Below are 19799 nucleotides of genomic sequence, written 5' to 3'. Positions count from 1 at the left end.
TCATTTTTGCAAAATCACAATGATTTCTTTGGCTGCCACTTCAGAAAAATGAGACAAATGTATGTATATGTCAGAAAATGTACTCAAAATATTATACAAAATTTTAATATAACACAACAGATGTAATTCTTCTTTTTTGAGCTTTGAAATACATAGTTTGATAGTCTAAAAATAAGTTCATGTCCAAGGGGTAACCTTAGTTTTAATCAACAATGGTAGAACCAATCAACACAGATAACTTTTCAGATATGAATCGAAGAGTTTAGCAACAAATTTCTGTGAATTTGGAAGAAATCTACCCAAAGGAGCTTAGATTTAAAGATAGCAGAATGAAAATTATAAATATAATCCGGGCAGATTTCGCTATCATCGAGGCAAAAAGTCCAATCTCAAATATCTGGGAAAAATCGAATTTATTTTTTTACTTTTCTAACTTAAAATTGTGAGGCTGGCCCTTTTTCTTGTAGATAAGATCCTTCTCCACTAAAAGAAAGGACAAATCTTAGAATTTAAGTTTGGAAAGCAAACTGAGATTAGACCTTTTGCCTCGACGGCAGCAATTTCAGACAAATAAGTTGCAAAATTAAATTCAGAAACCTTTAAAAAACTAGTCCAAAAGTTTCAAAAAACTAAAATTGATCCATCAAAAGATCTGATGGTTCGATTTTGATTTCAATATCTAAAACCTCTTCAATGTTACCATGGTTACCATTCAAAGTGTTTAATTGCAAATGAGGCGAGTCTGATACCACCCCATTCTCATAACAGATGTTACCTCTTCTTAATCTCGAACGAATCTATAAACGCATCTATCGCCTGTGCATTCATAACCCTCAAGCCAGGAGAGTCCAATGACAGTGGTCCTGACGTGTTATCCGTTTTTCTACGTATTGGGTTTTCTGATTTCCGACGATGCTTTGTAACAGGTTGTAATGTTGAAATCTCACTTGTTGCCATGCCAATTATATTTCCAGCACAATTGTTGGTAGGATTACTAGAATCAGGTTGCAACAATTTCCTCTTCGACTGTAGTGGTGCTGAAATACCAATTTGATTTGAATCTAATGTCATTGCAGGGTTTAGTGGCTGTGATCTTCTGGTAATTTCTTCGCTGGAAAGTTGATCTAAAGTGTTATCATTTATTGAGTTTGTAGTTTTAGGGTTTGTCTTTCTCGGTAGTACCAAAAACTGCTCTGGGTTCAATTTGGGTTTATTGATAACTTGTTTGGCTTGGTTTTGAAAAACTTTAATTTGATCATTATTTGATGTTACAGATCCAGCATCTTGGTAATGATTTCCATTTGTATTGAGGAGTTTTTTGGGCGGGATTGTACTGTGAAACTTATTCACAGCAACATTGAAACTGTCGTTAACAGCTTTAAGCGAATGAGGGGCATTCTTTGAGACATGTTTAGGGGTATCCTTGTCAGCTAAGAGCTTAAGCAAGCTCTGGACATTCTTTTCATTTGGTTTTGTATGAACAGGCGCTGCTTTTGAAGTGGGAGATGTCAGTATTGGAAGAATTCCTTTTGCCTTAGATGCAAACCCTGGAAGTAATGATTCTGGTAGGACAATGATTGTTTTGGCTGTTTTGGATGGCTTAACAATCGCTGGCTGCTTTGGAGAAACAATCTTATTTGATGTTGATGGTTGAATGATTGGTAATGATTGTTTTGGAAGCACTGCATTGGGTTTGGTTGTTAAAGATAATGATTGGCTGGGTGCGACGAATTTGCTCACTTTTGGTTGAGTATTAATTGGTACTGGCTGTTTTTGTCGGGCAATCATATTTGATGTTCCTGGTTGAATCTTGTTTAGAACTGTGGGTTTAGGTAGTGTTATCGTACTACTAGTTGCTTTTGACACTGATTTCTGCGTTAGGGTGACATTGTTTGTTATTGCTGGTTGAAGTATGATCGGAAGTGATTGATCTGTGTGGACAAACATTTTCAACACTGTCGATTGAATAGAATCTGGCACTGTGGTCGGTGAGACTGTAACTTTAGTTGGTATTGTTTTATTACTAATTGGTAGTGATTGCTTTGTTGTTGCATTTTCAGATGTAGCTTGTTGAATTTGGGCTGGTTTAATTTGAGTCGATATGCTTTGAACAGTAACTGAACATTGTTTTCCTGTAGAAGGAGCACAGTGCGAAATTGTTAGCTTTGTACATGCCGAGGGTCTTGTAATTGAAGCTTGTGTATTTTTGGAATTCAACAGCAATGTAGACTTCATAATTGATTGTGGAAATTTTTCATTTAGTTTTTCATTTGCAGAGATATCACTGATTTCATTACTTGAAGTATTGGAATTCTGATAGCATGAAAAACCACTGCTTAGTGCAAGTTTTTTCATTGACTCTTTGTACTCTTTGAGTCTTTGAGCTTTAACCATTTGATCTGCTCGCTGCTTTTGCTCTCGACTTTTATAAAAAGATTTGCATTGTCTAGAAGTACGTGATAATGGTTGATTGTTTCTTTCATTTCTAAGTGATTTTGTTTGTGTACAATTTTCATCATCTACTGCAGTTTTTGTCGGATTTGTCTTCGGTTTTTTGTCAGTAGACTTGGAACTCCCCTTGATACATTCTTTTGAGAGATTTTGATTCTTGTGTTTGCTTTTCATAAATCTTCCGTCAGACCCTCTCGGTATACTTTCTTTGGAGTTAGTTACATTTGAATGTCTAAAATATTTTTCCACAGTTTGGCTACTTCTGGAGACTTTAGATAGACCAGATCCTACTTTTACACATGGCGCTTGCAATTGGTCCAGTTCATATGAAAAGTACTTGAAAAAATCAACATCAAAATACAACGATCCATATCTCATAAGATCCTTCTTCGAACATTCAGGCAAACCCTTAGATGTAAGCTCATCTTTGGTTTTGAAAATGTTATCATAATGACTCTTAGTTGACAACATCCCCATTTTTACACAAGAATAATCGATCTGGAAATATGAATTCAATCTATAGTATGGTTTAAATAACTTGTAACCCAACAGGCTACCAGCAAAAACTTTAAACATGTGTTGACAAGGTAAAGGTTTATTTTTCCACTGCAGACAAGTGCATGATGGAAAAGTGGTTTGGGTACCAAGATTAACCAAGTGCACTGCATTATCATTTGATTGATTGGTTACTTCAAATTTACGAGGGGCATAACACTCAACAATTGTCACCTGATCCTCAATGATGATTTCGTCAACAATTTGTTTAACATGGTCAATCATAAAAAGGGGCAAACCCAAATCCTTCTCAAGTGATGGATGGTACTTTAACACAAGTTGATTGTTCTTGAAATGTCTCTGATTCCTGGTTGCATATCTAAATTAATCAGGGTTGTTATAATCAAAACGAACAGTCTAGTTAACTTTGAATAGTAATTTCAATGCACCACTGGAGAGTCTTCTGAAAACGTTTAAAATTTTCCACCCAGTACGTCAATATTAAACAATTGAAAAAGTGACGTATTGGGTGGAACAAAAACAGAAAAGTTGCATAATTTGGTGAAGTCATCGCAGTGGTGCATATCATGAATAGCGCTTTATTTGCCTTTGCCCTTAACATTTGAAATTCTAATATGATAACTTTCTGCACTGAAAAGCAAAGAAGACTTTTAAAAGATGAACAAGAATGGGGCGAGCTTAAAAGGGAATAAATTTTACCTTTGGTAGGAATACTTAGGAAGTTCTTGTGTAAGTTGTTTGACCACTGGAACAATGCCATAATAACTACTCGCACCTAACTTCATCAAAACACTTCTGTACAAGTTTACAACTTCTCTCAACCAATCATATTGTAGAAGACAAGATAGATCATCTGGAAAACAACTTTGAAGCCACTTCTATAAAAATCAATAAGGACAACACCTTATTTTTCTTCAAAATGTAATTTAAATATTATTTCTTTAGGCAAGTATTTCTTTTTTCATTTTCTGGTTTTTGGATGGAAAGGATGGAAATAAATAAAATAATTTTTTTTTTAATTTAGTGTTTAAAAAATAATATGAAAGGTGGTTTGAGTAAACCTACAAATTACATACCAATAAATCGAAAAATGTTTTTCAGTAGAGTATTTGTGTTAAAGTGACAACCAGGTAAGCAAATTGAGAAAAAAAGAGCTCCACTAACACGTTTCCTTGATTTCCTGCTCTTATAAACTGAAGTTTTCTTTAAAATTTGCCATTTATGGCAGATCAGACAGGGTTTGAAAAACAATGAAAAATATTTATTTTTTTTAATTTTAGTAAAAAAAGCATCAGTGATTCCTTAAACCAGAAAAAAAAGTAGTTGCCTTAGGACTTAACTAAGTGATAGTCTTGTGGTGAAAATTAACTAAAAAGCATTTTTTTTCGGTTTTGTTAATATAAAATGTTTTTTATCCCGCCCTGGTGATTTTTAATTTTTACATAATTCACATTCGTAATAAGTACCCTTGTACATAATAGAGCTAACCTTTGGATGTGTTGAAAACCATTTTAAGTTTTCTTCCAGATTGGTTGCCTTCTTTTTCTTCAATCTTACTAGGTCAAGGAATGCAGCACTCTTTGTCGTGCGTTCAAGCATTTGGTTTAAATCCAGGAAAAGCTTTTTTGTGTCTTCTTCAGAATTCTCAATCAGATTTAACGACAAATACTCTTCAGTCTCCTGTAAACATCCACTCTGATTGAAGAAGAAGGCTACGCCTGAATTTAAAAAAAATAAATTAATTATTCACACACTATAGAAGAAGACATTTGCTACTGTCCTCTTTTAACACCTCTTTTTGAAGAATCTGTTAACTTTATTTTTAGCCATTATGTCTGTGGCTTTTACACAATATATAGTTAAGTACTGTCTAATATTTGTATATAATGGGTAAAAGAAGAGAGCCTGTGTGAGAAACAAACCTGGAAATACCTCCTGCACAGCATCAATAACATGTTGTAAAGGATCAATCATCAGATATTTTGGTTGCCAAAGTCCATTATTGAGTTGCAGTTCTAACAAGCCTTGCTTCAAAGCCTTGCTAAATCCATATAATTGGTTTGTGAGTATCAAGCTAACAACTTGACAATCTAAATTTGTCCGTACACAAATCAAAAACAATGAAAAATTGTTTAATTTATTTGATTCTGCTGCTCGTCTTTGTTTAATTTCTTTGATAAACAGAACAGATCCATACTTATTGAGGAGATATTGTTGCATTTCAGATTGGTGAAAAAGGTAGATACCTTGGTTTTGAGGATTCTTGTTACCTTTGAATTTGGAAATTCTTTCATTTTCAATATCTTCAATTTTTAAACTAACAATATCATCACCGGTTTGCCTTAAACTAATGACATATTCACGAAGCTCATTTACCTCTTCCATTGTCATTATATAATTGAATTTATTGGATGTGTTATCTGGACTGGATAAATGACTTGGTATATCATGACCTAGATTATTTTTTTCGTCACTAGATAAACTTGAATCTTCATTGCAAGAATCAGTTTGTTCTGAATCATCTTGTAAAGTTATATCTTTTTCATATAAAGTTTCATTGCATGATTGATTTGATGATTCAGATAAAAGGATGCCATTCTAAAAGGAAAAAGAAAAATGTATTCAAGGTGAAAAATCAGTAAATTACCTCCTGCCATACATACTCTCCCAAAATTTAAAAATATTACAGAAAGATAACTTAGTTAAAACCTTACACTATTATGCTTGGAATGCTTGTTATCCATACTTTCCAAGTTTTTTTTCAATGCTTGAGAGGGTTCGCTTTGGATTCTTCAATGGTTTAAAATCATCAATCTTGAAATGGAATGAAAGGATAACCAAAGTAAAGTCAAATTTAACATCAATAATCATAATAGACAGGCAGGCAGGCAGGCACCTATTGAACAATCTACAGCCCCAGTAAAACAATGAAAATATTTTCATTGTAGACACATTTATTAATTATTTAAGAACTAAACAAATATATGACTTCCAAGTAATTTTAAGTACCTGGAAATTAGACAAATATTGGTATGGCATTAATAAACCTAGCTGCTTGTTTTACTGACCAATGTGCTAGAAAAAAATGACATTGAGAAACTTTTGAAATGGTTGTGTAATTACCACACCAGCCTTTTTAGTAACTTTTGCCAATCATCTACTGTTTTACAACTGGTTACTGTAAATTGCTTGCAGACTGGTATTACCAATGCCACCTTGCATAATGATGATCATGTTATATTGCAGCTTAGCCATAATCAATTGATTTTAGTTTTTATTTATTTCTTCTGAAAAAAAAAGATTGCTTTTGAAAACAGATAGCATAAATTTTGTAGATTATACAAGACTTCATTCCCAAGCTATCCTTAGAAAAAGGTTTAAAAACAAAAAACAGATTTCCAAGAATCAAATGGAAAACTGAAACTTGAAATTGACTAACTGAAAGACTAACTGATGTTAATTTTGGACTCCAAATACTCTGCATTGTCAATTCTTTGTAAAGGCAGATTGGATATTGATTGATTGATTTCAAGAGAAACTTAATAACCTAGGATAATCAATTATTGATCGATTGATCATTGATTGGCTCTAAGATCATTGAAAACTTGAAGGAAAATCAACTCTCGATATATTGGAATGAGCCTAACAAGTCAGCTTGGAAAGGTTTGTGAAGCGGCTATAAATAAGCTCTTAATGTTCTCAACCACCCCCTGACAACTGGCAATTAGGCTAGGCTAGACTCACCTTTTTTATCTTTCCTATTAGCCATGGAAAAGTTTCATTTTTTATTAATTGAATCAAAATGGGGGATTTGGAAAACATTTGATGTTTAGTTTTTTTGCACAAACCCCTGTGCTGTCAACTGCTCTAACTTTGGACTACCTGACAAAATATGGGACGGCAATTCGGCCACCATTTCACCAAACCTCCAAAGTCATTCATTTGATTTCTCTTTCGCACCGAGTATGCTTTTAAATTAGTGTATAGTGACAAAACAATGGAGTGTTTGACGTCACTTGCACCGCAAGTTACACACTTGTGATTTGTTAATCATTGAGCAATAGGCGGTTAGGCTGTTAGGCAGTGGGCGTTCTCTAATTCTCCAATCGGCATCCGGTGATTTTGAATGAAAACAAAAAAGTTAAAAAGGGCAAACTATCAGTTATCAAGTTATCGTGACATGTTATGACAGAAAGTATGATTGATAAACTTGGTGGAGTTATCAAAACAAATTTGTTGTCAAAGAGATTTAACAGAAGTGAAAAAACAGGCCAGAATATCAACAGTCCCATGTTACGACCCTCTTTTACTTAAATATTTTTGTTTTCATTCAAAATGACCGAACGCCTGCCTTAACCCTCCTAGCCCTGTGCCTAACTGCCAATTGCCCGATATGGGATTAACAAATAAACGATGGAATGCAGCGGAAGTGACGTTAAACGCTCGACATCGTATTGCTACTAATTTGGACTTCTTCGTTCGTTCCATGGACATACGCCAAAATTCAAAATTTCCAAGGCGAGAGAAGAAAATAAATGTATAAATTTCCAAGGCAATTGAATTAAAAACGGTGAAAAAGAGTGGAATTTCCGACACATTTTGCAAAAAAAGTATACATACATGGCATGGATCTTCGTTCATGATGAAGTTCATCCGAATTTCCAACCACCACTGGAAAAAAAATTTATTTCTGAGGCTAGAAAAAATTTTAAAATGTACGTTGGCGGGGCCAGGGTAACGAAAATTTTCTGGAATGGGCCAAAGCAAAGTAGTGATAAATTTAGGGAGACAAAAATAGTGCGATAAAGGTTTCCTAGCTAGTTCCTAGATCTAGAATAGAAATCAGAACACATCATTCAGTACGACCCTGCCTATGCCCCGGACAGTCCGGGGTTTTTTTGATGTGTGCTCGGGGTCCGTATTATTTGTTTTTGAGAGACTACCCCGGACGCCCCAGACAGCCAGTGCGGTCGCTTTTTATAGAATCGCTGACCGCGCGGGCTTTTTTCTAATTCATTGAAAAATGTCCGGGGTTTAAAGTGTGCTCGGCGATATACGTCCGGGGTAAATTTATGGCGCAAAAATTGGAGCCCCGGACATAGGTCCGGGGAAAAAGTTATTTTTTTCAGACCCCAGACATTTGCCCCTGACTGTCCGGGGCATAGGCAGGGTCGTCATTCAGTCAGGCACATCCTGGCAAATGAACGGGGTATTTTTCACTTGCGACCATTGGCAAATGAACGGGGTCGAAAACGAAAGTGACGTAATAGCGCCGAATACCCAGTTTAATTGAACCGGGTTGGAAATATTTTGCTTCATTTCAAAGAACTGCATAGATGAAATTTTTTTTCCATGGGTCAATACACCGTTTAAGAGTCTCGCTATTTCACGGTACTCCATTGCAGAGGCCCGGTAAAAATGGTAGGTAAAAATGCGCACTTTAAAAGGTTAGAGGAATGTAAACATTGTGAATTTTTTTCTCTCCTGTAAAGAGAATGATTTAGATATTTGAACATGATATCAATGATAATCTTATAAGTCTCTCCTGAAAATTTCACAAAAATTCATCAAGAGGAAAAGAAGTTATGATTAAAAGGAGTTCTTTACCTACCGTTTTTCTGCTATGTTTCCTTATGAGAACCAGATGTTTACCTACCGTTTTTTTGCGGAGGAGAGTGAATTTTCCGTGATCGCTAAAATCAAAACAATGGAAAATTGGATTGACGCGTGCGCAGTTGACACTCCTAAACGGTGTATTTTGTCTTCGAAGATTGAAGAAACTTTTAATGAAAAAATAAAGTTCCCAGTTTTCTTCCTTTTTTCCCTTTTCAGTTTGAAGTTCATTTTTATTCATTTTCATGCTTTTAGCCTGAGACGCCCTATCTCATTTACACTGGGTGACGAATACCCCATGCAAATGCTCACCCCCCCGTTCATAGACCTTTTTTTAAAGAGACAGCCATGTTGAATAATTATGTACTACAGCATAAAAACAATGATACAGCCATGCATAATTACTGTATCATGCATATTTTAAAAATTATGCATGGCTGTATCATTGTTTTTATGCTGGAGTACATAATTATTCAACATGGCTGCCTCTTTAAAAAAAGGTCTATTTGCCAGGATGTGCCTGACTGTCATTTGTATATAAGACTAAGAGAACATTTAAAATAAATTTGCTTGAGTAATTAGTATTCAAAAGATCGTCACGTGTCACGTTCTTCCAAACAACTATTGAAAAAGAAGAAAAGGTTCTGGTAATCCATACACATGCATAAGTTTCTTGCTTCAAGTTCTTCATTGTGGCACCTGAGTTTTGTTTGGCTCTTAGTCTAACTAGCTATGTACACATTTTATTGTACTCACTCGTCCTTACTAAGTTACAGAAGGATTGAACTTTATTCTTCCTGTACATAAAAGTCAAAAAAAACGCCAAGAGAAGTTATAAGAAAGTCAAGCTCTCGGCTATTATTTGTGGCGCGAAATTTGAAAACCGGGCGCCAATTGACCTTGACGCCGGCCTTGACGGCAGCAGCCACCCCTTATCAATTTTGTGAGCCTCAGTGAGCCTCGTAATGGCTTAACAAAATTTTTGTTTTGCCCGAAGGGGGGGTTACTAGGATTGCGAGCTGACGGGGGGATGCCGCCCGACTTTCGAACTTTAGACCCTTACCATACCGGGAACTAAAAAGGAGAAAACAAAGGAAAACTTTGGGAATTTTACGACCCTTAACGGGACCAATTTTGACCAAATTTCGATCTTTCAGGGGTTGAAAAGTTGAAATTTTCCTATTTTTCCGACCCTAGTGAGGCTGAATTTTGATTTTCTAATATTTCCGACCCTTAGCAGGACTTTGGAAGTCTACTAAAAAAGGTACCCTTAAGGGCTCTGACCATAGTGAATTTTTCATAATTGACGTGTTTAAAATGTGTTTTCTGACTGATGTAACCAACAAAACTATGGCATGTTATACATTTTCTGTTAGACAAACTATTCCTGAATCTGAAAATTCAAAAATTGCATTGAAAAAATTTGATGAAGAAGAAAATGAAGACTTTTGCGAGGAAGAGTATTTCAACTTTGAAGAGCTTAGTTTCGACAAAGAAAAAACATTTTGAAAAAATTTTCGCAGTAGATGGTGTATCTTTTAACGAACAATAAAAATTTTTGCGGAAAATTTTTGTAAATGCTTCTTTGTCTCGAAATCCGAGGGGTAAATTACTCGAAAAAATCTCGTACACTTCTTAGAAAAATCACAAAAAAATCACGCAAAAAATCAAAAAATCACAAAAAAATCAAAAATCAAAAATCATTTCGTACGCTTTTTTCGAAGTGATTTACCCCTCGTCGAAATCTTCAAAATAGTGGTTTTTCATCAATTTTTCATCTGGATTTTGCTTAAAAAAACAGTCAAAACTTATGACACATCTTTTTAGAAAAATTTTCCGCAAAATTTAAAATACTTCAATTCTTTGCGGACAGGGTAAAGAAATTTTGAAACAAAAAAGTTAATTGCCCATTAAAACTAAGCACTTTTTGTAAAAGAGCGTGATGCAACATATTATTAACATCTTTTTAAAGTTCATACATAACGTCATTTTTGCAATTAAATTCTTAATTACTCTTAAGGGATTCGATTAAAAAGCAATTTATAAAGGCAATTCTTTGTTAAAAGTGTTAAGGAACCTGAAATATAACTTTTATGTTCAAATACCAAAATCAATTTTTGGACTATGGTCAGAGCCCTTAAGAAGGGCAGCACATACCTACCGAACCTTCCATTTGCCTAAGTATCCCCTCCCCGTTGTTTTGAAGCCTCAAATATGTATTGTCGTAAATATCTTGTGACTGTCCCTTCATATGGTGTTACAGGCCTAGCAACAACCTCGTCCCCGTGCATTCTAGGCTTTATTTTACGTTGCTCATGAACGCCAGAGAATCTAGCGCTATCAAGTAAGCATAAAAAAAGCTGATAATACGCAGGGAACGAGGTTGGCTTAGCAAGTGTGCTATTTTAACGGGGGCTGAAAAATCGAAAATCACGAAAAATCCTTTTTATGTTATGATTATCGTATCTATCATATATTTTTCGGGGACCGAGTACTTTTCAATACTAGGTTTTAGGTAATAATCCAATGGTATAAATAATAAAATATTACAAATGATTAACTACAGAAATCCAAAAACAACAAACTTTAAATTCTGAAAAAACGTTAAAATACAATATTTATTACACTCATTATATTTCGTCCATGATTCTAGTAAACCGAGCGAAAAGTCAAAGTCGGAAATTACTAATTGAGTAATTTACGAATTGAGTATCAAATGATCATATTAATTGCAAGTAAGACCTGGTCTCTATTTATCATTGGATAGAGTTGCATTCTGTGTTAATGATGAAAAAACATAAGTCCATAAAATATATATCAAAGCCATTTGGTTAGATATTTCCGCTTGTAATAATCAAGTTCTTTTTCAATGATCTTAAGTTATCAAAAAAGCAAAAAAAAAAAATTCTGGCCGGCCACATGAGAACTCTTTTCCTTCGCCCGCATTCCGGGACACTACATTTTTTTATTTTCGCCTTATCATAATGCTTTCTTGACATAGAGAACGATTAGAGGTATGAAATTTTGGTATAAAAGGTTAGATAATGGTTTCCGACAAACGCGCACAAGATTGGGTATGATGTATGAAAGCATTTACCACTTAACACCGCTTCGTGCAACTTTCTGACGTTCGATGGGATTAGGTCGGACTGCAACATCTGTTAAGCGAAGAACCACAAATACTGGTGTTGTCACCCAGAGATGCTTTTTCCAGTTCGTAATGTCTTTCCATTTCGCCGTGAATAATTCAATCATATCATGCGTTAAAAGTCAATTCACTTGTTTCCGTCAGCCAGTTGTTCCGATGCTCTTAATGCCGGGAACGAAATCAAATAAATGAAACATGATATCGACAGTTAGCCAAGATCTTTCCGGCTCGGTTTCAAACTTTTTGAAACTACTTTGGTTAATTCAGTTTCCGCCGCAGATTATATAGATTACTTTCGAGTCGGAGGATTTGACGAGGTCAATGTGGTGACTTGGTCGTATAGAAACTGTGAGTCCATGCATCACTGGAAGCATGTTGAACAAGACAGACGGTCCACCCATGACACAATTGATCATTATTCCAAGCATCGACGAAGCGAGAAGAGATGAAGGGACGTTAACAGCGCTATCAAACGACCAAACACAGTTCCGCCATGATAAAGGAGAGAAGCTTTTACGTAGATTTCTTTAAAAAGCTTTCTTTAAATTTCTACACCGTCTAATTATATATGTTTTTTATGAGAACATTCAAACATCGTGAAGCTTTCGGCTGTTCTTATTTTTTTTTCAAGAATTTTCTTTAAACCATTTTGTGAGTACGTTTGTGGGATTTCGTATAGGATTTGACGTTTTAAAGCCCACAAAGTCTTTAAATGCTCTAAATTTGTTCTGTATATTTTGGCCATCGAAGCGACTTGTAAAGCCCTGGTAAAAAATCTTGGAAAGACTTTAGTTGCAAAAGTTTACAATTTTATGTAAGGGTGTCTTAAGATTTTGTAAGAGTTTACAATTGAGATTTACAAGAAAATACAATTGAGTACAATGGAAAGAAGAAAAAAGTGTGCAGCATTTACCACCCTAAAACTGAACTGAACTCGACTAGAAGGATTATTTTCATTCCAGAAATAAATTTCGTTGCTTAAAAAAACTCTTAGTTTAACTTTCCAATTGCCTATGACTTAGATTAGGGTTAGAAAACAATCAAGTAGACTAAAACGGCGGAGAAATAAGTGTGAGTCGGTAGATTTGGCGTAAATTTATGGCTAATCCTCGAATAATAAGTTTCGGGGAAAATTTGTCCCGATAAATACAATATTAGTATAAATAATTGAGGATCGCTTACAACCATAACTACAGGGTGGGAGGCAAAAATATTTTATCTTCTCAGCTTCCAGTTACAGCTTTCATAGCCATTACCATGAACATGACATCACGTGGCTATGAGCAAAGTAGACTCAGTTGGCAGAGGGCGACCACCCAGCCATTAGAATGATGTAGCGCTTATCAAATAAAGATTAAACCGCGATTTAACCTGTGTTAAATCCAAGCAGTTAATTTGGATGCAACGACAATCACAAGTCGTGATTTCACTATACGAAAAACTGACAGTACAATGGAAATAATAGTATGAAGTAGACAGATGTATGATAAATTAACTATAAAATACAAAGAATTATGATACAATTTATAAATCAATTTATAAGCTAGGTACAAAAAATAATTTGCGAAAAAATAAAAAAATATTTGGACTCTTTGACAAGTCTCTTATTGTTTGTTTTCTTTAGATTTCTTCCTGTAGTCTTGAATCATTTTCTTAATATCTTTATCAATACCTTCAATCTGGTCTGGAGTTTTTCTATGATAATCTCGAATGTCAACATCAAGATCAGGTTGTTGTAAAAAAAATTCAACAAGTTCTTTATGCCTAACTGCAAGATGTAGAGGACTTCTCATAAAAGTTGTTTTGTTTAAAACACTACGATCTCTTGCTAGTAAACTTTTGACAGCAGGTAGATTTCCACTTACGGTAGCAAAATAGAATGGTGTCTGACTAACACTATCTGGTATATTTATATCACAATGCTCATGGTTGGAAAGATACTCAACAATGGAATGATCATAACCTTCGGGATAATAATGGGGATTTTCTTTTGTATATTCGATTGCATGTATTAGCATAGTCGGTTCATATTTATTTTCATATGTCAGATTATTGATAACTTCTTTTTCGTGTTTGACAATTTCTTCAAATTCTGCGTATCTTTTCTCGCGAAGAAGGCCGAAGACATCTAGAAAATAAAAGGAGTTCATTCCATAGTCATATTATGGCACGAAAATTGAGGTATAAAGAGATGAGAAAAAAAGGGAATAATCCTTAGCAGGATTAAGCTTTAATAAAGCATATCAAATTTCTAAGCCTTTAAAAGTAGCACAGTATTCCATGAGCTTTTCGGTTGAAAGTCTAATATCTTCGCTGCTTATTATAGGAACAAACGATTAAAAAAACAACAAGTAAACACCGTATATATACCGTATTACTTAGAATAAACGTTCCCCTTCTTTTAAACGCCCCCTCTGGGGGAGGGGCAAAGCTTGTGACTTTAATACATCAATACCAGCGTTGATTGGGTTTGAAAAGGAAGATTTTAGTCATTTATTGTAACCAGAGCAGTTTTCGATGCAATTTTAATTGTTGAACCAACGAAATTTTGCACTAAAATCCTGATAAAGAACTAAAACAAAGGGTATACTTGCAAAAAAATTGAATAAACGTCGGGCGTTTATTCGAAGTAATACGGTATGTGTTATTCATGATATGCACCACTGGGCAATGACTTTACGAAATTATGCAACTTTTTGTTCCACCAAATACGTCACTTTTTCTATTGTTAGGAAAATTTTAAAAGTTATTAGAAGATTCTCCAGTGGTGCATATCATGAATTAAAAAACTCTAAAAAATATTTCAGGTTGTTGGCCCAAAATCTACAGAAAATAATAAGATTGTTAAAAATAAGATGTAAAGTCGCAAGTTTTCCATGGTCGTGTTCACACTACAGACCTTCCTTAATAAAAATGTAGTTAGGAGAATCTTTTGTTGACTACAATACAGAACGTGCATTTAACAAAGAGTCGAACGCGTAGTATTGTAATTTTTAATCGATCTTCCTTAATTAAGAATCGTAAGCTCTATTGTCTTAAGGGTAGGGTAGAGGCTTCCCTTAAAACAAAAGATTTTATTAAGGAAGCATAAACAAAGAATGCGTGCAGTGAACAAAAAATTTTACGATCTCAAAAACGAATGAACTGAGGAAAAAATTAGAAATAGTGCAAACGGTGTTGTTGATGTGTAAGATGAATGCAGTCAATAAGTAAAACCATTAGAACAAATATGTTTGCGGATTTCAAGTGATGTATGGATACCAATATCAACCAATCACAGGTGAAATCGAAACTCTCAATAAAAAATCAACCAATGAGAAGCCTTAAGCAAAATCAATTACCGTGTTATAATAGATCTCGTGAACCTACAAAGAACTGTAATAAACCAGTGTATTCATCCATCATAAATGTCTTTGTTTAACTTTGATAGATTTAATTAGGTAAACTTTCCAGTGTGAACGCGCCCCATAATTACGAAAAAGAGGTCTTAAACTGACGAAAAGTTGTTCTGTAACAAATGAATAAAAAAGTAAGAATACCTGAGAACCACCACTCTTGCTCTTTGAAAATGAAACAGTAAAATTTTTCTTTACGCCTTTTCTTCCTAAAATATCAAAATATAATATATTAATACTTTAATTAGATTGTGATTTCTCGAGCCAAAATTGCGAATTTTGTTTTTAAAAATTCCGCGTGGATTTAATTTCGCGAATTAAAAAAATATCAGTCGAAAACGGTCCTTGAAACGCTTATTTTTGTCACAAATAGAAAATTTATAAGGATATTTAAAGGAACCGAAAATCTGATCTTAAAAATTTCGTATGGATTGAACTTCGTGAGACAGTGATCTTAAGCGATTTCAAAAGTTTTTGTTTCCGTAAAAAAGACAAAAATTTGCGGAAACGCAAAAATAAATCTCCCGAAAATTGATCCAATTAAAGTACAATTGAACATCATGAAAGTTGCTGTTTCTGTTTATTGAAGTTTAAGTTTCAGTTTAAAATTAATTAGTCGGATAATCCATCAATAGAATAAAAGGTTATGTTTCGAATAACTAAATGTTTACCTCCATTCTTCACCCGGATCAGTTGAATTCTTTTCAGTACTATTTCGTCCTCCCATTATCCCAAACAATCATGAGATTGTTGTTGATATTCAGCTGTTTACTTCTTATATTGCTTTTTTTCACTAAAAAAGTGAAATTTTATTGCAACCGTAAAATTTTACGGCCTACGGCTACTGGTACAAGTCCTTCGCAAATCGATCACCGTAAATTTTTTTATTGTTTGTTTTTCACTAAAGAAAAGTTTATATTAGTCCACGTAAAACGACCAATGGGTGTTAAACGCCCTCCAATAGGCCATTTCACGGTCGAAAAGAATCATGGGTAATCAGGACCACTGCTCTATGATAACGACTTTCTTGGTTGGTCAACAATTTTGGAGGGTTTGTGTTTTACCAACGAAGCGCCACAATCAGTCATGATTACCCATGATTCATTTTAATCATGAAATAACCTGTTTTTACTGGTACAGATTCTTTGATTGAAACGGCGGCAAAACCATTATTATGTAGATTTCTTAATAAAATCAACATTAAAGAAATATTGAATTGAATAAACAAATCAAAAAAAAATTCAAATTCGCTAAAAAGTCTGTTTAGAAACAAGAAAGTTTTAAAACTATCTTGTCAGAAATGAATGAAACATACAAAGTTGACTCTCGCTAATCCGAACACGTAATCTAATTTGTTTGAATTACAGAGTCATTCGAATTATAGAAAGTATTTTACAATGGGTTTTCCTTGACAGAAACACAAAAAAAATAGCTCGAATTAGGGAGAGTCTGCTGTATATGCTTTACATTTGGGTCTTCCATTATTCGAACCTTTTAAAACTTAATTCATTAAGAAGACTTTCACAGTCTTCCTCTTAAGGGTATAACGAAAAATAAAGAATAATCTATGATACAAGTGGTAAAAAATATAAATAATATAAATATAAGATGAATATGTTAGCTGTACAAAAATCGAAAAGCTTAGAAAAATAGTTTAAGGTATATTTTTTCACTGTCAAACGTGGTAACCGCACTGGTTCAACTTCAGTATCTTTTAAATTACTCGTAGGCCAAACTGTAAACATCATCAGAAAATTTCTAATATTAGATAACTTTTCTCTAAGAAGAAGTTCAGAATTTCAGCCAATTCGGACCATTTTTGAAGTAAAAAAAAACCCCAAATATTCACCCGAGGAAACAGACATTCTCAGTTTCTAGCTCAACTAAAGTTGAAAATTGTAGGTGCTCCGAATTTTACAAAAAAGGAGAAAGCAAACAGATCAAAAAAGAATAGCCTACTCTTTATTGCGCTCAAAAAGCTCTCCCCTTACAATGATTTTTCGACTTTCAAACTACAGGACCTTGAGAGCACTTTAAAGTAAGCATGATAAATAAAATATAAATGTAAATTTACATAATCAATTTTCAAGTCCCTAATAGGAATTTTGGCAAATAGAAATTTTGGCAGATTTACCCAAAATCAAACTCCTCTGAGAAAACTTTTTCGACATCCCCCCAAATTAAATTCCCGCCAAAAGTTCTTCCTTTTGATAGGCTTTAACAAACTGTTACTTTTTCTTCTCCCTTCTCTTTATGATTAAGTTTTTAATTTATTGGGTAACATGTTCTTGCTGGTCGGCAGTCTCCTTGTAATAATCTTTTATATAAACATTGATATTACAGAAGCAGCCACCGAGGCAAAACACGAAAAAGCCGTTCCTTTTTGCCAGCCAGGAGAAAATTTCTATAAAATGAACATAATCGGGTTGTCCGGAACGGCTCCAAATTTCCAGCTGGAAAAGAAAAATATGCCAGGAAAATGGAACAAATTGCACGGGAACAGCTCTCAAAAAAAAGTGTCGACCTTTTCCTTAAAATAGCCGTTCACATTTGCCAGGAGGAGATATACAAATGAGGCCCGGAATTCCCGAGTTATTTTTTCCGAGTTAAAAAAACCGAGTTAAAAAAAACCTGAGTTATCCCGAGTTATGACGTCATTTTTGGAATTTAGTGACGTCATTTTTCATTTCATAACTCGGTTTATTTTGCTTCTTTTAACTTTCCGAGTTATTTTCCATTTTTTAACTCGGGAATTTTTGCTTCCTTTAACTTTCCGAGTTATTTTCCATTTTTTAACTCGGGAATTTTTGCTTCCTTTAACTTTCCGAGTTATTTTCCATTTTTTAACTCGGGAATTTTTGCTTCCTTTAACTTTCCGAGTTATTTTTCATTTTTTAACTCGAGAATTTTTGCTTCCTTTAGCTTTCCGAGTTATTTTTGAATTTTTAACTCGGGAATAATTGCTTCCTTTAGCTTTCCGAGTTATTTTTTCTTCATAAAAAAAAACACCAGTTTTAATCTATTGATCCCATACCAACCTAAATCAAAGACATAACCATCCATTACCAACTAGAAAAACCTTAACTTGCTTAATAAAATGAATAATCAACAAACAAGTGAATAATTGAAAAGCAAGAACTGAAGTTAAAACCTGTGATAAACAAAGTGTAAGCCCTTCAAAAATATTACAGCATAAGGTTGTTTCATCAGGTTGATTTTGTAAATTTTTCTAGTTAAAGTTTAGAGAAAAGAAAAGAAATCTCACTCAATCAGAGAGTAAAAAAAAAAAATAAATAAAATCTCAAAAAATACAGCAGGTAAGTGATGAGATAAAGCTATTTCAAAATTCATATTTCCTCCCTATTTCATTAAAGAATACTGTAAGTGACATGACAAGATTCTCAGAAAAATTCACTGGGTCCTTCCCCCTTTGCTGTAAAAAATTTGAATTAATCACCAACGATTCTTGAATCAATCATTTATTCGTAGATTTTTATGAGAGATGTTAAAAAATAAATAAATAAAACTGTCCAGAGTGCACACACTCACCAAATCAACTTACAGAAAAACATTCGAAAGTTTCCCGCACGCATGTGACCTTTGCAAAACATTCGAATTATGAATCGAATCTTTTTGTGTCATAAGGCTCTAATTAGACTTGCGGGTAAAAAACATTCCGGGGGTCAAATACGCTGCTTTTTCAAAGTGGAAAGTCTTTAAATGTTGACCTGAAGGTATATTGTTATTCGAGTGTTTACCCCCGTCTTTTTTTTATAAAAATAATTCGAACATCAAACCCCATTCTGTGCAATGTGAAGTGAAAGATACTGGAAAATTTTATTTAAGTAACAAGGAAACTGCTAGTCGAGTTTTTTGTCACTCGTTGTCACACGTACAAAGAATAAACGTAACGTAAGCGAATGAATGAACACTAAATTTTCGTGAGACAATTTTTAGAAGCAGAAAAGTCGCCCTTGGCTTGGCACATCCCTGTGTTATTGAAAAACAATGGAGGGATCGTGTAAGACCCTTTGGCTTTCGGCTTTATAGAAGCCCCGGGGATACTAGGGTTGCGAGCTGACGGGTATGTGCCGCAAAAATTGAGGAAAAAACTGATTATTTCGGGATTTTGTGACCCTTATTGGAACTATTGGCTGTTTTTACAAGCCAAAAAAAATGGAAAATAACTCAGAAAGCTACAGGAAGCAAAAATTCCCGAGTTAAAAATTCAAAAATAACTCGGAAAGCTAAAGGAAAAAAAATTCCCGAGTTAAAAAATGAAAAATAACTCGGAAAGTTAAAGGAAGCAAAAAGTCCCGAGTTAAAAAATGGAAAATAACTCGGAATGTTAGAGGAAGCAAAAATTCCCGAGTTAAAAAATGGAAAATAACTCGGAAAGTTAAAGGAAGCAAAAATTCCCGAGTTAAAAAATGGAAAATAACTCGGAAAGTTAAAGGAAGCAAAATAAACCGAGTTATGAAATGAAAAATGACGTCACTAAATTCCAAAAATGACGTCATAACTCGGGATAACTCGGGTTTTTTTTAACTCGGTTTTTTTAACTCGGAAAAAATAACTCGGGAATTCCGGGCCTCTATACAAATTTATAGGAACGGCTCAACCTCGTTCCCTGCGCATTATCAGCTTTTTGATGCTTACTGACAGCGCTAGATAAT

The 19799-nt window shown here is 34.2% G+C and overlaps 2 protein-coding genes across 6 annotated transcripts; both read right to left on the bottom strand.

Moving 5' to 3' along the window:
- Positions 1–3: 3 nt before the first annotated feature.
- Positions 4–9307, bottom strand: LOC136814381 (uncharacterized). Of its 5 annotated transcripts, none has more exons than XM_067070912.1 (8): positions 9239–9307; positions 7588–7638; positions 6091–6254; positions 5682–5781; positions 4890–5565; positions 4456–4685; positions 3667–3845; positions 4–3325 (listed from the first exon to the last, which is right to left on the bottom strand). In XM_067070912.1, exons 4-8 carry the CDS (start codon positions 5709–5711, stop codon positions 772–774), a joined length of 3669 nt encoding a protein of 1222 aa, XP_066927013.1. In that variant the 5' UTR covers positions 5712–5781; positions 6091–6254; positions 7588–7638; positions 9239–9307; the 3' UTR covers positions 4–771. The 5 variants fall into 5 exon arrangements, with proteins under 5 accessions (XP_066927013.1, XP_066927014.1, XP_066927015.1 ...); XM_067070913.1 differs by having other exon boundaries at positions 6174–6254; XM_067070914.1 differs by lacking the exon at positions 6091–6254.
- Positions 9308–12794: 3487 nt separating this feature from the next.
- LOC136814311 (uncharacterized) lies at positions 12795–15853 on the bottom strand. Its single transcript, XM_067070837.1, has 3 exons — positions 15795–15853; positions 15268–15332; positions 12795–13856 (listed from the first exon to the last, which is right to left on the bottom strand). The coding sequence occupies exons 1-3, from the start codon at positions 15848–15850 to the stop codon at positions 13333–13335; spliced, it is 645 nt and encodes a 214-aa protein (XP_066926938.1). The 5' UTR covers positions 15851–15853; the 3' UTR covers positions 12795–13332.
- Between the last annotated feature and the right edge of the window lie 3946 nt (positions 15854–19799).

This window comes from Clytia hemisphaerica, unplaced genomic scaffold (assembly GCF_902728285.1).
Source record: "Clytia hemisphaerica strain Z4C2 unplaced genomic scaffold, Clytia hemisphaerica genome assembly, whole genome shotgun sequence".
Classification (NCBI taxonomy): domain Eukaryota; kingdom Metazoa; phylum Cnidaria; class Hydrozoa; order Leptothecata; family Clytiidae; genus Clytia; species Clytia hemisphaerica.
This window is presented reverse-complemented; position numbering and strand designations above follow the sequence as displayed.

Excerpts from the sequence above, each read along its gene's own strand:
- LOC136814311 (XM_067070837.1), bottom strand. The coding sequence starts at position 15,850 with ATGGGAGGACGAAATAGTACTGAAAAGAATTCAACTGATCCGGGTGAA. Across the intron at positions 15,333-15,794 it reads GATCCGGGTGAAGAATGGAG|GAAGAAAAGGCGTAAAGAAA; the intron begins GTAAACATTTAG and ends TTGATATTTTAG. Across the intron at positions 13,857-15,267 it reads GCAAGAGTGGTGGTTCTCAG|ATGTCTTCGGCCTTCTTCGC; the intron begins GTATTCTTACTT and ends TTTATTTTCTAG.
- LOC136814381 (XM_067070912.1), bottom strand. The coding sequence starts at position 5,711 with ATGGATAACAAGCATTCCAAGCATAATAGT. Across the intron at positions 5,566-5,681 it reads AGCATTCCAAGCATAATAGT|AATGGCATCCTTTTATCTGA; the intron begins GTAAGGTTTTAA and ends TTTTCCTTTTAG. Across the intron at positions 3,326-3,666 it reads CCTAAGTATTCCTACCAAAG|ATATGCAACCAGGAATCAGA; the intron begins GTAAAATTTATT and ends TGATTAATTTAG.